Genomic DNA, 17613 nt, shown 5'->3' with positions numbered 1-17613 from the left:
TGCTCCTTGCTTCCCCTTCTCAGTGTTTCTGGGGACCTGCCTACGTGGGGCGGGGAGCCCTGGCATCCCCAGCAGCCCTCCCCCTTTCATGGGAAAAGAGGAGGAGGAGAGAAAAGCCGTATTAATAAAAGAATAGGATACTGCGACGAACTCCACAGCGTGTGCAGCTCAGAATAGCAATGTGCTTTCTCAAGGCAAACAGAACTCCCCAGGTGTTAATGCAAATTCACTCCAGTTAAGATGAAAGAGGGTTGTTTCCCCCTTTGCCGGCTAATATGAAGGACTTAATAGATTCTGCCTCAGGAACTCGCTGGGGGCGGAAGGCTGGGGGAGGGATGTGGGCCTGGGCAAAGGGAGGTCCCCCGTGGGTTTTAGGGCAGAACAACTGTCGCAGCTGACGTGGCTGACGTGCGGCTCCTGCCACCCCAGTCTCTCCCCGGGCCGACAGGAACTGCTCAGGAGGCAGCCGTGAAGTCCAGAGTGGCCATGCTAGCCCCCTGCCCTGGCGCCCACTGCCCTTCACATTAACTTGGGGGCTGGCACAACTGCTCCTCCCCAATTTGTGCCAGAGGAGCATAAGGCTAGGAGAAGGCATGGGGCGAAGCTGGCTGTCTGCACGGTGCCTGGTTCAAGTCCAGCTCAGGCCGTGGCTGTCCCTGCGGGTTCCTGGGCCAGTCACTCCTCTTTCGGCTTCCTGGAGAGTGAAACTGTTTTGACAGGGCCTGGGGAGACAAGCCTGAGGAATTCCTTTAGAAACATGACATTCGAAGACTGTTGGAACTGGAAGGGACCTCAGAGTTCCTCTGGTCCAAAACTAACCTTCTGCAGCTGAGGACACGGAAGCCCAGAGTGGAAGGGACTTCCTCAAGGCCACTTAGCTGGAAGCAGGGAGCTTGGGGGACCAGAATCCAAGGCCTGCTCTCCTGAAATGCCAGCTGGACGCCTGAGTGGTCCTCAATGGGACACACAATCAGATGGCTCTGCCAGGCATGGACCCCTTCCTCCCATGAGGAGACCCTTCTCCACTCCGGGGCCCAGGGGCTAAGCTGCCAATCCCGGACCACTCAGATTTTGCACACGTATTTCCCTCAGAATATCCTCCACTGAAAATTATGCAGGGCCCAGGCTTGGCCATTGCTGGGGAGGAAGGGGGACACCACGCGTAGGCTGGGCTGTGGCAGGTGTGTGCCAGGGGCCCCGGGAAAGTGTCTGGGGTTCAGCTGGGGATAAAGGAAGACTTCAGGGAAATCCAGGGGGAACGTGGGCGGGAGAGAGGTTGTCCCCATTGGTCCACTTCACTTGTCTGAATTTAACTCCTCTCTCAGGGTAAACGGCACAGCAGGTGCGCACAAAGACACCTCCTCAGCCTTCTTCGCTTTTGTTTACTGACTTAATTCCTTCAGATCAAAGGCTGCCCCTTCTTCCCCCGAGCAGGCAGGCGGGGGAATTACATTATTTATATTGGAAATGGGCAAGACTCCACGGGGACTTCTTCCTTATGCTTGATAAGAGAAAATTAGGTCACTGCTGTGCTCCCTGGTGTCTGTGGTTGCGTTTTTACAGCCCAGGTACCTACGGGCTCAGGGAAGATCTCTAGGTGCCCACCCAGACCCACTCCCACCCTGAGCCTCTGGTAAATTATTGACCGGTGCAGCGGGTATTAATGTGACAAAACCAGAACATCCTTTCCAGGCAGCCCCAGCCCGGGTTATCTATCATCTCCCAGGCTTTGCAGCTGGCACTGGGCAAACACAGCAAGGACAAACAGGCCAGATGCAGGCTCATTAAGCTCCTGGTGCAGGTGGAGGTGATGGGGCCCACGTGGGGGATGCTGGTGGGCTTGGTCCCTCTGAGCCAGGGCTTCCTCTGGGTCACCAGTGCACATTTCTTTGCTTCCTTCTGCCCCCATCACCCACCCCCACCCCCTGCCCCAAAGGAAGCATCCGGAGAAAGGGTCACCTTTCCCAAGCGACACTTCGCTTAGAGCTTTCGGGCATTATTAGTCCCCACAAAACCTTATAAAACTCCCCTTTCAGATGAACCAACTGCAGTGCCCAGAGTTTGGGTCACTTGCTGAGGATCACACAGCTGGTAAGTGGCTGAGCAGGGATTTGAACCCAGGTCTTTCTGTGAGGAAAGGGCCCCGAGCCCCTCAGCTACGTGGTTTCCTCCGCCACCCCATGGCTGGGCGCAAAGAAAAGATTTCATGTATCTTCCTGAGAACTGCTTCTATTACCTGTAAAGAATGCTGCAAACTGTCACCCCTTTTTTCTTAGAAATCTGAGTACTTTTTGAATCTGTTCTTCATGTTATCCTGACAACATCCCAGAGGTACCCAGAGGCGTCACTATCAACCCTCTTTACAGAGGGGGGAACGGGTTTCAGGAAGCAAAGCGTCTGGCCCTGTGGGGAAGGGAGCCAGGTGGCCCAGAGCAAGTGCAGCGAGGCGGGCTCTCGCTGCCCCGGCTGTGGAGCTCTTCAGGAGATGTCTTGATTTCTTCGGCTCAGGGGCAAGATGCCAGGTGCTATTTTGGGGCGACCACCCCAGTGAGAAATGGGCATCGAGTGGGAATCGGCAGAGGACACGGAGGGAGTTCTTCTCTGAGTCAGTTCAGGTCCTCGCAGCGCTGATGAACGGGCCGAGCTGTCTCCCTGGGAGCTCCGGACTCTCGAGCCGAGTGGGGACAGGGGCCGCAGCATCCTGCCATAATGCAGTAATGACAGGCTGCCAGGGAGGCCCGCGGCGGCCGGCAGGGGAGAGGCTTCTCTCGGCTGCCTGGGCTGTCTGAGAAGGAGACACAAGAGGAGAGTGGCTCAACTTTTTCTTTCCCGGACGTGCAAGAAATTGGATTAGACATGGGTGAGGCAATCTTCTCACCAATACCTTTCCCCCCAGAGTCCCGCTGCCAACTCGGTGTTATACGTGGGTGGCTCCCTATCCGCTCCTCCAAGTGAAGGCTTCTGGGGTGGGCAGCCCTGGGAACAGCTGCCAGGCATTCAGCTCTCAGGCAAGGGCCACAGGCAAAGGACAAAGTGCTGGCAGAGAGGTCAGAAGGAGCCACACAGGGATCCCATGAGACCAGGCTGCAAAGGCCACAATTAAGCACTCAGCTGTGGTCAGCAGCTTTGGGTTTACAGCACGGTCAAAACAAACGAAAAAGCAGAGAACTCATCTGATACAAAATACCAGGCAATATTATTATTTTGTTTTTGAGGAAGATTTGCCCTGAGCTAACATCCTCCTCTACTTTGTATAAGGGACATCACCACAGCATAGCTGACAAGTGGTGTAGGTCCCTGCCCCAGATCCGAACTCTCGAACCTGGGCCTCCAAAGTGGAGTGCGCTGAACTCAACCACTACGCCACGGGGTCGGCCCCCGGGCAATATTATTATTCTAACCCCACTGAATGGAGCCCTTGGGATCTGTGTGAGCATATTACTATCTTTTGGGGGTTGAGGGCTGGATTAAAAAAAAAGGTAAAAATCTTGTCTGGACTGCATCAAATAACCAGTATTTATGAAGTACTTTCTCTGGCTCACACTGTGTAGAAGATCAAACTATTTTCAATCACTGAAAATAACACAATCTACATCTAAGAAATGAAGCAGCTTCATATTCTATTTATCTAATAAAAATAGTCAATTAGCTACTAATTCTATGAATTTAATATTAACAAAACATCGTTTACAAATTTTACAATTTACCACTTTAAACATATCTTTCCAAAATACATAAAAACTTAGTTATAGTTAACTCAAATGCTTTTGGAGAATTTTGTGTATTTTGATAGTATTTTATTTTATTTTGTGTAATTTTCCTTACTGGCTTGTACAATGGAGACCTGAAACGGATTCTGACATGTGGCAGGTAGCACTGGGGTCCCTTAGAAGTCCTGACGACACACTGTGCCACCTGAACCTGATTTTAGGCTGTGTGATTTGGGGTAGAGTTAGCCTGTAGTAATAGTTTTAGTTTTAATAGAGGACTTATTGATTAAAAACATAGAAACAAAATAAAAAACCGTAAGCTCTGCAGCGATAGTTCCCGACTACAGTGAATGTCATGTGGTCCTGTGACAACAGCTGTGCCTCATTTGTCCTGTGGACAGTGCCCAGGGTCCCAGTAGCTCTGTGTGCACCCCCCCAACCCCCCATTCCCAGCTCAGAATGAAGCCAAAACGCCTGGCGAGATGGCCCCGTCCAACGCCCTAGGTTTCGGGTCTGGACTAGAGGACAGACAGAGGATGTGGAGAGGAAATGGAGGTCTTGGGACCAGGTCAGGGCCTTTTCCCCGAGCCCCTGTACCCCACGGGTGGAGGGAAGGAGCTCCCAGGTGAGGGCATAGAGGGGTGCTGTGATTCTTTCACTACCACAGCCTAGGGCTGGAGCTGAAGTCCCGAGAGCAGAGACCCCACGTCCTCACAGAACTCACAACAGGTGGCCTCACCACCCAGCCTGTCTGGCCACCTCGACGGCCTGAGCAATAAGCAACTGTGGAAGCCCAAGAACGACTTTACAGCTTAAAATTTTTATTAAAACAATCATTTAAATTACAACAATCCCCCAGAATAGAAAATAGCCTTCTATGGTCTGGCCCTGACAGGAGGCGGGACTCAGGCCCCACAGGAAGAAGTGCAGTGTGACATCTCTGAAAACAGATGGAGCTCCCCTGGAAGCCCGGGAGGGGCTGAGGCTGCCCGCTCCAGGGGCTGCGAGGCCCCAGCCCTGTCAGCAGCAACACTTAGTCACCATCGCCGGTTGTCAGCCTCTGGACTCGCTGTTTCGATTTGAAAAAGAAAGAAGAGGGAGGGAGAGAAATCTGTCCCCGAGATTACAAAAAAAATGTCACTCAAGAAGTGTTCTGTAATGCCACCGGGTGTTGTCTGGCAGGGCCTGGCGGGTACATGAATAATTGAGCAGATACTACAGGTCAGAGCACTGCTGGGGCTGAGGTGGGGCCTCGATTAGGATGAACGAGGTTGTGCTGGAACGGCTAAAGGCTGACAGCGCAGCCTCACGGAGTGTCACTGGCATGGTGCTTCTGCCCAAAAACCATCAGAAACGCTTGTAACGCACTAATCATGGCCAGGGCCCTGCTCTCAGGGGAGCTCAGAGGCTTCCCTACTGGATAAGCAACCACGCTCTAAAAATGTTGGCTTGAAAGGAACGCAGTCACCTCAGCCACAGGCACAAGGCTGTGAAAACCAAGCTCTTCTTTCATTCTTTCTCCTTTCACTGAGGCTCCGGACCTCTCTGAGGGCCCCACCCTCTCCGCCTATCCATCTTTAGGAGGTACCCACCAGCTCTTGCCTCTAAGGAGAGCTGGAGTGATCCTGGCTGAGTGAGGCTCTGCCGGCCCTCTCGAGTCTGCTCCCCGGGCCCGAGGGTGCTCCTGCCACAGCGCAGAAGCCAGCCGGCTCCCTTGTGGCCACACGGCTTGGCATTTCCCAGACTGCAGGCATACACACAGCGGTTAAGTAATAAAAAAACAAAGCCCGACAATGTTTTTATAAACCAACACCATGCTCCTGTGCCCACAGCCACAGTTACAGATTAAATTTATAGGTCGGGAGGAAAGTAACTCGTGGAAATTCAGGGATGGGTGGTGAGCTGAGGAGACAGAGATTCAACACAAGAGCCAGACCTCACATTCCAAACACCTGAGGACTGTTTCCCCCACCACCACCTCCAGGACCACATCCCAGGGGACAGGGAGACAAAGGGAACTCTTTCAGCCACAGCCACCCATGCTTAGTGTCTAGATGCAGAGTCTCCACTGTGTGTCCTAAGGGGCTGGCAAGGTGGCCCGAGAAGGTGGTGGCCAGCCCGGGAGACTATTTGTTAGGTCAGCCTGACTGCAGAAAAAAGGCAGGACCTCTGTGAGCTCCTCAGAACCACACAGGATCACGAGAGCCACTTCTGTTCTCAGGAGCTCTCCAGGCCCTCACACGTCTTCACATAATAAGCATCTTTTCACTGGTTAAGACTTATCACCTGCTTTGCCTAACAGCTCCGCTGGAAGGATCTGGATGGCCTGATGGGTCACAGCAGCACCACAAGCCATGGAGAAAAGAAAGGGCAAGAAAGTGGCCCCAAATCAAGGAGTGAGTGTGGGCTGTGGGGTGGTTCTGTGACCTGCTGCTGCTCAGCATGGTGGAGGAGTCGTGTGCCAGCCGGTGTAGAGCTTGGAGGGGAAGGGCACAAAAGGACCCCACACAGCCCACACACAGATATAAGATAAAGGGCCCTCTGGGGGATGAGGGCAACAGCAAACGGAGGCCCAGGTACAATAAAGGGTTAGGAGGGGTTTGCTGGCACATGGCCAGGAGGAAAGGTGATTCAGATCAGCAACGCAGACTGGGGCCAGTGGAGCTCGGTGTTCCAGCCAGTGAGAAGTACCTGTGGGGCCTCAGCCCTACAGAGCCCCCCGGGCACAGCCAGGCTACCAGGTGCCGATTACAGCATGACCAGGGAGTCCCCCAGGTCCCCACGGGCAGGAGAGGCTAACGCTAAAGGGGGGTGGGAAAGACACACATGGCTCCTGGACCCTGGTCTGGGGTGGCAGGAGGAGGGCAGTGAGTGTTCTGTATGGTGAAGGTTCCTATTCGGCTCTACTGGCCTCCCAGCCCCTCTGCTGGCAGCCAGCCCTTCATCACAGCTTCTCCTAGTCTGCCCCAGTCACAGTTCCTTCCCATTCCCACCAGCGGGCAGCCAGAGCACTGCCTCCAGGGGGCCTGGGCCAAGGACCCGTCACTTGGCTCATCATGAGCTGTGGGCAGGCTCACCGATGACGTGCAGCAAGCAGGCAGGCTGGTGGGCAGGCCGCTCTGGGCCTGGGCTCGGGCAGGCCACGCTTCTCTGCATGCCAGTTCCTCACAAGGGGAGGAGACGAATGTTCTGGAACCCTGGAGGATGAGGGTGGTGGCACCAGCCTCCTGGTCTCCAGGGGGCCTATGCCTTTCACCCCTACAACCACTTCCCAGCCTGGGCTGGGAGGGTCAGCGCTGGACAGTAAGATGCACAGCCCAGGGTTCCTTTGACAAAGGAAGTATGGGATCCCACACTAGATGAAAAAAAGACAATACTTCTTAAAAACTTTAAAGACTCAGGTCAGGAGAACTAGAACCCCATGAGAGAAATCTCTGCAGGGTCATAGTTCAAGGCAATTGCACATGAAGGGGGTTGGGCTCTCCACTCAGCTGGGGAAAGTTCCAGAGCTCCCATGGAAGCTCCCAGCCAGCCCACCTACAGATGGCTCCCACGGTGTCTGACCCATCCTGCCGGTGCTGGGAGCAGCAGAAGTGGCAGATCCTGGGTGGCTGGGTCACCTGCTAGAGCTCTTCAAAGAAGGCCACGCGGGACTTGGCGCTCTGCAAGGTGAGCTGCAAGGAAGCAGAGAAGAAGTTGAAAGGAGGACTCGATTTCTGCTCTTTCACAACAGGATGCCCTCCTGCCTTGTGGACTAACCTCAGAGGCGGTTTGGAGTGAAGGGGAAGACAGTTCAAACAGATGTTCAAGAAGCTGGTGGTCAATCTCAAACAAGTTTCCAGATTTGCCCAAGAACTCAAATTAGGAGGCGACAAATGAGGACATGCCAGCAGGGATGGCTGGTGGGCAGAAGCATGTCAGCAGGAAAATGTCATCAACGTCACCTTTTCACAGAGGGCAGCAAATCCCTGGACATTTTAATAGATTCTCACATTCCGTCTACAAAAGAGGCTCTAAGACGCCTCTGTGGTGTGCTGTCTGCAGTGGTGCCAGCCTGGGACGCTCATCTTCTCCAGGCTCAGAGCACCAGATTGGCAGCACAAGCTGGCTCATGCTGGGGCCCCAGTCCTCATGCCCTGGGGATGCCCCTGAGGCAAGGTGACACGGCCTCAGGCAGGGCGGGCCTGTGTCAGATGAGAAAGAGCTTGTCCCTTCCACTCCTGGTTCCCCAGGTGGCCCCAAAGCAGACTGGCCCATGACCTGACAGCTGAGAGAGGTTTCCATCCACGAGCTGGGAGGCAACAGGCTTTCCAGGTGGGGCTGGGTCAGGCAGGGACGACGGTGCACACGGGGCAGTGCTCTATTCAGAAAGTGTGAGGCCCTCCCAGGGAGAATGGTGCCCTGAGGAGCACAGGGCCGGGAAGATGCGGGAGGAAGAGGGAGGGTCAGGGGTCAAGCTCTTGGCGTGGCAGAGAAGGCACTAGAGTTTGAGACCTCCTGGACTGTTGAACCCCAATTCCCCGACTCTGTGGGCCACTTCCCAGGATATCTCCAGACAGAAGCATCTGGCACAGGCACCCTCCGGTGCCCTGCTCCCTGTTCTGCTTCTGAAATCAACCACGTGGACGAGACTGTGTGTTCCATATCCACCTCTGGGACTTCGCAAAGGAGAGTTTTCAGGGAGGGGGGACTCGGGGTACATACTGTTCATCTTCATATCCCCCAAACCACTTAGCTTAGTGCTTTGCACCTAGTAGGAGCTCAAACAATGTTTGTTGAGTGAATAAGCTGTAGGCTGTAACAATAACAAAATGGTGAGATTTGTGGGAAAGAGCAGAGCTCCACACGGGGCTGAGAAGGCCTGGGCGCTAATTCTCCTCTGTCACCTGCTTACTGTGTGGCCTCAGTGGACACCCTTGACCTCGCTGAGCCTCTGTCCTCTAGAATTAAACCATGGGGGCAGGCTAGATGGTCTGGCCCACTCCCTCGACCTCTGGCTGTCTCTGAATCCAAAAAGTCCTTGGGACCATCCGCGGTTCTCCAAAGGGCGGGGGAGGAAGACTCCAAACCAACCACTTCACCATCAAAGACAGGCGGCATCAGTGTGCTCAAAATGAGACAGCTTGAGAGCCGGCTCTTTAAATCCTGCCAGATCTTTTGGCCTTGAAGTTCCCGACTAACAAGCTGAATGCAGGGAGGCATCTGAGCTGTTTTCTTCAGCGGAACTAATTTCAGAAGCCCTTTGGAAAGCCCAGCTCTAATGCAAACGGAGAGAGCTTTCATTTCTTTGCCGAAACGGAACTCCCTCTAGAAGGGGCCCAGTTTGGACAGGCTTCTCCCTTAATGCCATCAGAGGAGAAGGGCCAGGAGTTACATGCTCTGTGATAATGGGAACCACGATGATAACTGGGAAAGAAAGAAGAAAGAGAACAGAGAACCACTTGGACAAAAACCCTCATAGGGGAGAGTTTGAATGAGAAGGTGTGAAACCTGACATCTCCAAGCAGGTTGCTCCCACATTCCTGGAGCAGACCTCAGGTGGGCTCCTCAGGGGACAGGGCCCTGCCCACAGCCCTTTCAAGCACTGTACCACACACAGGCACAGCTGGACTGCCTGACCCAAAGCCCCTCTGGGCCTCCAATCAGCTGGGTGGTCCTGGCCTCAGGTCCCCAGCATGAAGCGGGGGTAGTGGCAGCCCCTTCCTCACAGGGTGACATGCAGACTAACTGGGAAACACTGTGAAGCGCTCAGCACCACGCCTGGCACTCGATGAGAACTCAACAGCTGCTATTACTAAATAGCAGCATCCCTCTTCTTCCCCTCCCCCAGCACTGGCTCCTTTCCTTCCGGTGGGGAAGCAGGACAAGGCAAGGGTTAGAAGTGGGTGCAGGCGAGGGCAGGGGCACGTGCTGCGCAGGCCTGCACAGTCTCTGAGGCAGGGTGAGCAGATGCCCCCAGAGGCTTGGCCTCTTCCCCAGGCAGAAAGCCCAGGCTGTGGGGGCCTCTGAGAGCCTCCTGCCCATTTGTACGACGTTGGCTCCAAGAATTCCTGGATCCTCTACCCAGGCCATGTGCTGGCTGTCCCCTCGAGGTGCCAGGGGAGGGTTCTGGCAGCTCCGGCAGCGCCAGATTCCAGTTACTGGAGGATGTGCTCGTTGGGATGCAAAGCCCTCCCCAGGTAGGCAGGTCGCCTCCCTAGATCCCACCCTACACTGCAGGGCAGCGGCTCAGCCTGACCTCTCATCTTGCAAGAGCAGAAGTTGTACCCCAGCCCAAGGAAAGGTGTGGAGTGAAGTCAAGCACTCTGGCCATGCAGAAGGAGGAAAAGCACCACAGACACGTGGCCTCGACAAGAGGAGAGAGTACCATGTCTTCCAAAAGGCGCTAGGCTGTAGAGGGGACAGGCAGACCCATCCGACAGAGGCAGCCAACGTGGCTGCTGACACCGAGGGCTCTGGGAGCCTCCTGCCTCGGCCCACAGGCAGAGCTGGCTGCCTTGCCCCCACCTTTTACCCTACTGTGCCATTCCTGGCGGTTCCAATTCCATCAGGAACCCTGTTGTCAGAGGAAATTGCTGCACGAGCTGACTGGCGGCTGCTGGAACCCTTCCCGGCACCACCGTAGCCTCTGCCTGCTTCCCCCTCGGCAGCGCCCTTCATCTTAGACAGCGACATGTCCTCCTCCTGAGCCAGCCAGCACTCCCTGCGCTCGTGCGGGAGAGCATGCAGGGAGGCAGGCAGTGAGAGGCAGGCCTGCAAAGGGAAGCCTTGGGCTTCTTTCCTCCAGGTGGGACTCAGAAGCCCAGGGGCAGGGAGGTTTTCTACAGAGAGGTCAGGGGGTCCTCCCCTCGGGGCACTGCTGACAGCATCTGCCACTTGTGCTATAGCCTCTGCTTGGCCTCACACAACCACTGGGCAGGCTCCCCTTACCTGCGGGATCCTTCACCACCTGCTGTTTCTAGAAAGTTCATTGACTGCCATATTTGCAGCACATCTACAGGCAGGAGGTATTCATAAAAGAGAAGGGGAAATGGCACAAAGCTAGCCCTTCATAAAGTAAACTGTCTCTGCAGGTCCTCTTTATATACTCATGAAAATCAGCTAACAAGGGTTCTGGTTTCCTCACCACCCTCTCACAACCTACAGTGTAGGAGCCCGTGTCAGTGTTCGGTCCGTCTTCTTGCTCAATGACTGGCCTGGCTCTCTCTGCACTGCACGGCAAAGGTTCCAGAGACGACCCGGCTAAGGCCCTCGCCTCCTGCAATACTGCAGTGAGAGAACTGAAGCCCGTCTCGTGAGTCCCACCCACCACCCTGCATTCCCTTTGGTGATCTAGCAATCCCCCTCTGCAGCCCCAGCCTGACCTCCTGTGGGGGAGGGGCGGGGGCAGCACCAGGAGGGAGGGGAACTCCCCAAGTGCAGAGGGTGTGGGCTCTACCAGCACGCTGCCACGGTGTATCTCCAAGGTTGTCCAGGAAGAGAGGTCTCCTCTGAATTTCAGTAAATGGTGAGGCAGAAAAGCCTCAGGATGCAGGCAGACAAGGGAAGACAAGCAGGACCTCGAGGACAATGGCTGCATCATTCTGGGACCTGCCAAATCTGGTCCACCTTCTCTGAATCCTTGTGAGGACAAGTGGACAGAGCTCTGCCCAAACGTGACTGGTGACCACATCTGCCACGCACCATCCAAAACTCACACTGAATCCAGACCAGGGGCAACCACGGAGGCCTGGCTCTCACGCCAGCTCCTGCCAGAAGCTACGAACCCTGTGGGCCCTGTGCAAAGCCTCCACCCCCAGGGCTCGTGCCAGTTCCCTAAAGATGACTAAAAGAACACCAAGTTTCCTCACCAGGCACTAGGCTGACCCGCTCCTCTCTTCCAGCTGTCTCTTCACATCTGATTAAAATCAGCCGTGTGAATAATACAGGAGGAATCAAGTTCTCTCTTGACTGAACCGGCTGTTCAAGTCTGTCACTAATCCAACTCGTCTGAGGAGACAAACTTCCCTTTCTTTCTCCGCTGCACATCTATAGGGCTTGTTTTATCTTACGGGGGCTCTGATCTACCTGTTGGGCCCGGCCCCTTCTTCCTGCCCACCTCAACACATGAGGGCCTGGCAGAGCCACCTCTCCTCCAGCCCGTTGCTCCACCAAACTGCTAGTTGTTTGTGACAGCCACCAGGCTGTGAAAGGGCAGGAGAGTGAGCCACTTGGCAGAGCTAGACCTCCTCACGCCACCCAAACTGTGTGTGGTGTGACCAAACGGACACATCCACCCAATCTAAACAAGTTCAGACGCAGAAGACACCTCTGTCTCCTGAAAAAGACAGGAGGCTGGCTCCTCTCAACCCTAGGAAGAATCTGGTACCCAGCAGGTTCTCCCTAACCCAGGCATGCATGCAATATGCACACTCAACTGGTTCCTGCTCCCTGGGTGGACTTAGCCTACCGAGATACAAGGACCTGGCACCCGCCTACTCCTGAGAAACGGCTCCAGGCTCTAGAGACAGCACTCCTGGGAGGCACCTATGACAAGCACCGGGCCCCTCCGTCCCTCCCGGCCTGCCCCACATTGGAAGGCTTCCAGCCGCAAAGGCTCCTCAAGCATCATCCCCACAAGTGCCCTCTGCTGGAAAAACAGTGTGAGGCCAGCTCTCCTTCCTGCTCTCCTCTAAAAGCCCTTTTTGGGGGATCGTTTCCCAAAGTGATGGGAGGGTAACTAAATGTATTCCAGCAGCAGCAAGGCTGCTTGATTAAGAATGAATTACACTTTCATCAGCACATAGAGAAAAGTGATTCAGAAGGCTGCATTGTGATAATCTTGCTCCTGAAGCAAACGGGGTGGTGTGGGGGTGGGCAGGACACACAGCCCCTTCGGCTATCCATGACGAGAGAAAGGAAGCTCTACAATTAAGCTGGGAGAATAAAACTAATCAGAGCACCAGGATTCCTCCAACTAGTCTCTGGGGGCCTCGCCTCAATCCACTCATCCCGAGGGAGGAGAAAGGAAGGTGGGAAGGGGCCACTTAATTCATCTTAAACAATAAGACCCATAATGCTGAACCCATTTTAGATACTAACCTAGTAACTCCAGGCACTGAGATTCCGCTTGTCCCATAAAAATGCAGTGAAATTGAAATGCAAGTCCTAAAATCATGTTATACTTCCTCCCCGCCACTACATGTTGAAAATGAAGGAGCGGGGGAGAGCACAGATACAAAAGGACATGCAGATTCTCTGGCACACAGATCCACCGCGAGAAGCCAGAAAGCCGACTCTGGAGCAGAAAGGTGCCAGCCAAATCCAGCAGCAGCAAATTCCCACAGAATCTTTGGTTTAGAGTGTGATAAACATTCCCCCTTCCAAACAGGAGCTGATGGGGCAGGGCCGGTGAAGGGGGATTGCTGCTGTAAACTGGCCAGATGAAGCTTCTCGCTGTCTTGCTAGTGACAGCTTGCACCCAAATGCCATCTGGTGATGTGCACAGGGAGAGAGCTGTCCACACACTTAGCCCTAAACAGAGGTGCGATGAAAGGCCAAGTCCATGACAATTAACAAATCCAGTTTGGTATTAGCTACTTTATCTGCTCTACAGAGAAATCTGTCAGGTAAAACCCAGAGGGTCTCTTTTGTATATTAATCCTTTAAGGATCCAAAGCAGCAGAAAGTTGCATGGAAACTAGTGTCTGCCCGTGTCTCGAGCTGCCTGTGTGATGCCGGGAGGGCCCTTTGCCACTCGGTTCCTCTACCTGGAAAATGGACTAATCGGCCTGATTCACCTCACTGAGCAGGGGGAGGCTAACTGACAGCTACAGAGCACTCGGAGCCGCACCTTAGGAAGAAGGTGCAGATATACTGATGGCGTTTTCAAACTGCCAATACCAGCAGGGAAATCATGGCAAGGATCATAAGAGCGGGACCTCACGCCCGCAGAATGAGTTTGCATCCCATCTCTTCCCTCCCACTGTTGCAGTAACGAATCAGGTGCTGGGGGAGACTGCACTGACACACATCTTGAGCGCCGAGGGACCAAACGGGATGTTTTACTGCATCAAATAAGGCCCAGTAATGTGCTCAGGCACTTCCAAATGGTTGTAAAATATCCTAGAGGGCAGGCCGGTTTTGTAGGCTCCTTCAGGCCTTCCAAAGGGCAACTGCCTGACTGGGTACGGTCTCCCCATCAAAAAGACGGACTGGGGTGTGGTCTTTTGGAAAAGAGACTGGTAGAATCTTCTGTCTAGAGAACTACCAAAAACAAGGAAGAGAACGGTAAGCTCTCAACAATTAAGAGGCACCTGGACATGTAGTTTGTGTGTGTAAGGTAGGAGTGGCCCCAGGGCCGAGCCCAGGTGTCATATCCAGGAGGAGTGCACTCCCTGAGCCCAGCCTCGCCGCCCGATGCTGTCTCCGTGCTTCCCAGAGCTGGGAAGAGCTTCTCTTTGGTGCGCTCCATGTCCACATCTGGTGCCCCTGGGGCTCCTTGCTAATCCTCGCTCCCCACCCCACTCCCTTTCCCCTTTCCCCTCCCCTCTCCCACCTCTGCCAAGTTTCAACATAACAAAGAGAAGGCTCTGGAGCCGGGGAGGCAGTCCACCGCCTTTTATGTCAGGGCAAAGGACGCTCCACCACGCTACGCCCAGTTTCCACAGCAGGCAGAGAGAGCCATGCAGGCCCCAGGACCAGGGTCATGGGAGGGCTGAACACAGTAGCCATACGTGCACCATGAACTGTTCAGCAGCCCTCTTCGAGGCAGGCAATGCAGACCAGAGGTCACCGGGGAGGCTCTGGCCATTTGTTTTAATTGCGGGAGCCGCCTTTCAGGCACATTCAGTCTTGCCCTGCGATGTATCTCTTCCCCAGGTGTTTTCAGTCTTCTCCCTCACTTCGCCAGCCCTGCATCTCCAAGGGAAGTCCGCGCAAACTGAAGATGACATTGGACTTTTACGTCTTCCTGATCTAAGAGAGGTGGCTAGAGCTTCAGATAAATGTTAAGGCTCCTCATTCCTGTTCCTCCACCAGCGGAAACCACAGCTGGACCTTGATGGTTCAAATCATTTACTAATAACACAAGATTTCTAAGCTCTCTGACCTCCATGATTTCTCATCTGTCGATTTCCTCTGAAATCCTGTGCTCCCTTGGAGACCACAGGCACAAACATGACAAATTTGCTGGGAATGAGACCAGCTCAGGACTGGGGAGTGAAACCTGTCCCTTGAGAGGGAATGAAAGCAAGATGTTGAAAATGCGCATGCTCCGGGACCCCACTTTCACTTCCAAAGTGTGTTGCACAGCTAAGCTACTCCAGGCCACTGCTCACCTCATCAGCTCTGTGGCTCTGAAGGCAAGAAGCTTGAGCCCAAGACACCCACACCCTCCTCACCGCAGCCTCACTGCCAGACCTCATTCAAGACTCAGATGCCAGGAACAAGTGTCGCTGTCCCTCCCCCTGAGAATGAAAGGAATCCACGCTCCCAAGGGCGGCTTTTGATCTTTTGATCGCTAGTGCCGCTCTGACTCAGATGCAAATGCCAAACCAGTTCCACTGAATATCGATTGGGGAAAAAAAAAGGAAACGTGGGGAGTTAAGATTAGCAGGAGGAGGAAAATATACCATTGCAAACCCAAATCAGATAGTAGAAGGAACCAGTGAAGTTAATTCTGGCCTTTTAAAGTTTTTACCTCCAAACACATGGAAATTAATACAATTAGTGGATATGTTTATCACAAGTTGTGTATATAAATGTGGTGCATCCCTCGCCACAGGCTCACAAGCAGATTTGTTTCTTTATATATTTTTAAGCCCTTGCTGAGCTCTTACGGTGAACCAAGTGTTTACTGTGCATTACCCCACTGAATCCTCATAGCAGTCCTGGCGGGGAAGGAGTATTTTTATTCACCTTGTACTGGTGAGGACACTGAGTCTTAGGAGAAAGTAAGAATTAGAAAGTAAGTGGCAGAGCAGTGGGAACCTCAGTTAACTGGACTGGACTGCCTCTCGGCATTCCCAAGGGAACATGGTAACCCCTGGAAACCCAAGGGAAACCCTTTGGCATTCGCTTAAGTGTTACTCAGCCCCCAAGGGTACTGCTGAGTCAGGTCAGACACCAAGACCTCTTGGTCAGTGAGGCAGAATACTGAAAGCAAGGAGGAGGAATATGCCTGGGTCGTGGTAGGTAGGAGAACCATTTTTTCCTTGAAGAAATCTCTGATCAAAAGACATTAAAAACAAGACTAAAGTCAATGCAGGCTGGTTTGAACCAGGATTAATGAGCTCTCAGGACACTGGAAACTCTCCAGTTTGCCACCAGCCTTTCCAGCTCTTCTCCCGGACTTTCTACATGGAGCTCTGCCCTTGACATTCCAGGTGCCCACACTTGCTAAGCCTGCAGTGGTGTTTCTCTTCAGCTAGGCTCACTTTGGCACAGACTGCAGCAGGCACAACCCCGGAGCCACCCTAGCACAGGCAGGTGGCTGGTGGTCAGTCCTGGTCACTGGCCATAGGGACCATGAAAGGCTAGAAAATGGAAGGAAAGTGCATCAAAATTCACATGTAGCAAAACTGCCACTATTTAATTGAGTGATGCTGCAATAACTCCAGTTGATTAAAAGGCAAGTCCATGCTTTTATTAACCCTTGAGTAATCAGAATTCTTGATTAACTGGAGCCTGGCGGCCTCCTTGGAAAACAAGTTTTTACATCAAGACATTAAAAAGAAAGGCTTCTGTATACGTTCTAGGAGCAGGACAAATATGACTACAAATCAAACCTCATTTGTCTATAATAACAGCTCAGTGAAAACTGACAGTGAAAATCAGGCCCCTGAAGAATTTAAACGTTCTGAATCATTACAGAAAGAAGAAAGACGAAATCACATCAAGGTGGAATAGTATGGTCACATGTGGGGAATATCCGACAACACAGGCTGAAACAAGGGATTTTCTGTTTGCCCTGTGCAAGCCACAAAGTCCAGGAAACTGAGGGAGATTCACTCCTCTGGGTGCCATGGGGTCACTACTTGAGCAGATGGTCCACTGGGCCTGCCCCTTCTGATGCTGGCCATAACTGCCCTGCTCAGAGTATGCACTGCTCAGCGTTGGGGTGTTCAACACCAACGTGTGGTATGAAAGCACAAGAAATAGGAGCCCACTGAATAAAAGTGTCTTGCACAAATTGGGGTTCATGCCATGGATTCTTGGAACCACTGACAGCTCAAATCCATCTTATAATGAGATCCATCTGGGACTTTAATAGCTAACCTCTCTTGCTTGGATAACAACCACAAATAGGATCTATCTTCCGCCAGATCTCACTTTTTGGTAGAAAGCCTCCAATGAGCTTATTTATTCTAGTAGCAGAAACCACAGTGAGGACTCTAAAGGACACGTCCACTGTGGCTGTCGAGTGTTGGTGGCCTCTCTGGCTTGGGTACTACTGGGGATTAGGCAAAGAGCAGAGGCAGGATGTTACTCTATTATTGGGCATGATAGACTCTCTCCACTGCCTAGACATGTTTGGAGAGTAATGAGCTGTTGCAGAAGGAAAGCAGCAATCATTCAATTAATTCACTCAACAACCACTGACTGCCCATCTCCTGGGGACCCGAGACTGCACTGTCCCAACGTGAGTTCACTCCAACCACAACTCTGCCCCAGGCTGTGCGGGAGCTGAAGCAGAGACGTCAGCTGAAGCTGACAGACAGACAGTCCACTGAGACTGACTACAAATCAGATCCCTGTGCTATTTGTTTGCTTTACTTGAAAAGAAAATGGATGTGCACAGAAAGGGGAGGCTCTAAATGAAAATAAGCGAGCATGGGCAGCCCCTTCGTTCCACAACCAGAAGCTGCCAGGTATGCCCATGCATCTTCAGAGGCTATCACCACATGAAAAGTCTTCATGTTGA

The 17613-nt window shown here is 53.2% G+C and overlaps 1 protein-coding gene across 5 annotated transcripts in view; it reads right to left on the bottom strand.

Moving 5' to 3' along the window:
* Nucleotides 1-2311: 2311 nt before the first annotated feature.
* The window catches only part of NF2 (NF2, moesin-ezrin-radixin like (MERLIN) tumor suppressor), a 76293-nt gene continuing 60991 nt past the window's right edge, over nt 2312-17613 (bottom strand). For 2 of the 5 annotated variants that reach the window (XM_046639452.1, XM_046639451.1), the window contains one exon: nt 4510-7384. Coding sequence is in view for 1 of the 5 variants with exons in the window: in XM_046639451.1 (XP_046495407.1) it covers nt 7334-7384 (51 nt within the window). In the remaining 4 variants the exon portion in view is untranslated. Of the gene's footprint in view, nt 2786-4509; nt 7385-17613 lie in introns of those variants that run through there. The other 3 variants (XR_006885276.1, XR_006885278.1, XR_006885277.1) reach the window with 3 other exon arrangements.

The sequence above is a fragment of the Equus quagga genome, chromosome 15, assembly GCF_021613505.1.
Source record: "Equus quagga isolate Etosha38 chromosome 15, UCLA_HA_Equagga_1.0, whole genome shotgun sequence".
In the NCBI taxonomy this organism is placed as follows: Eukaryota; Metazoa; Chordata; class Mammalia; order Perissodactyla; family Equidae; genus Equus; species Equus quagga.
This window is presented reverse-complemented; position numbering and strand designations above follow the sequence as displayed.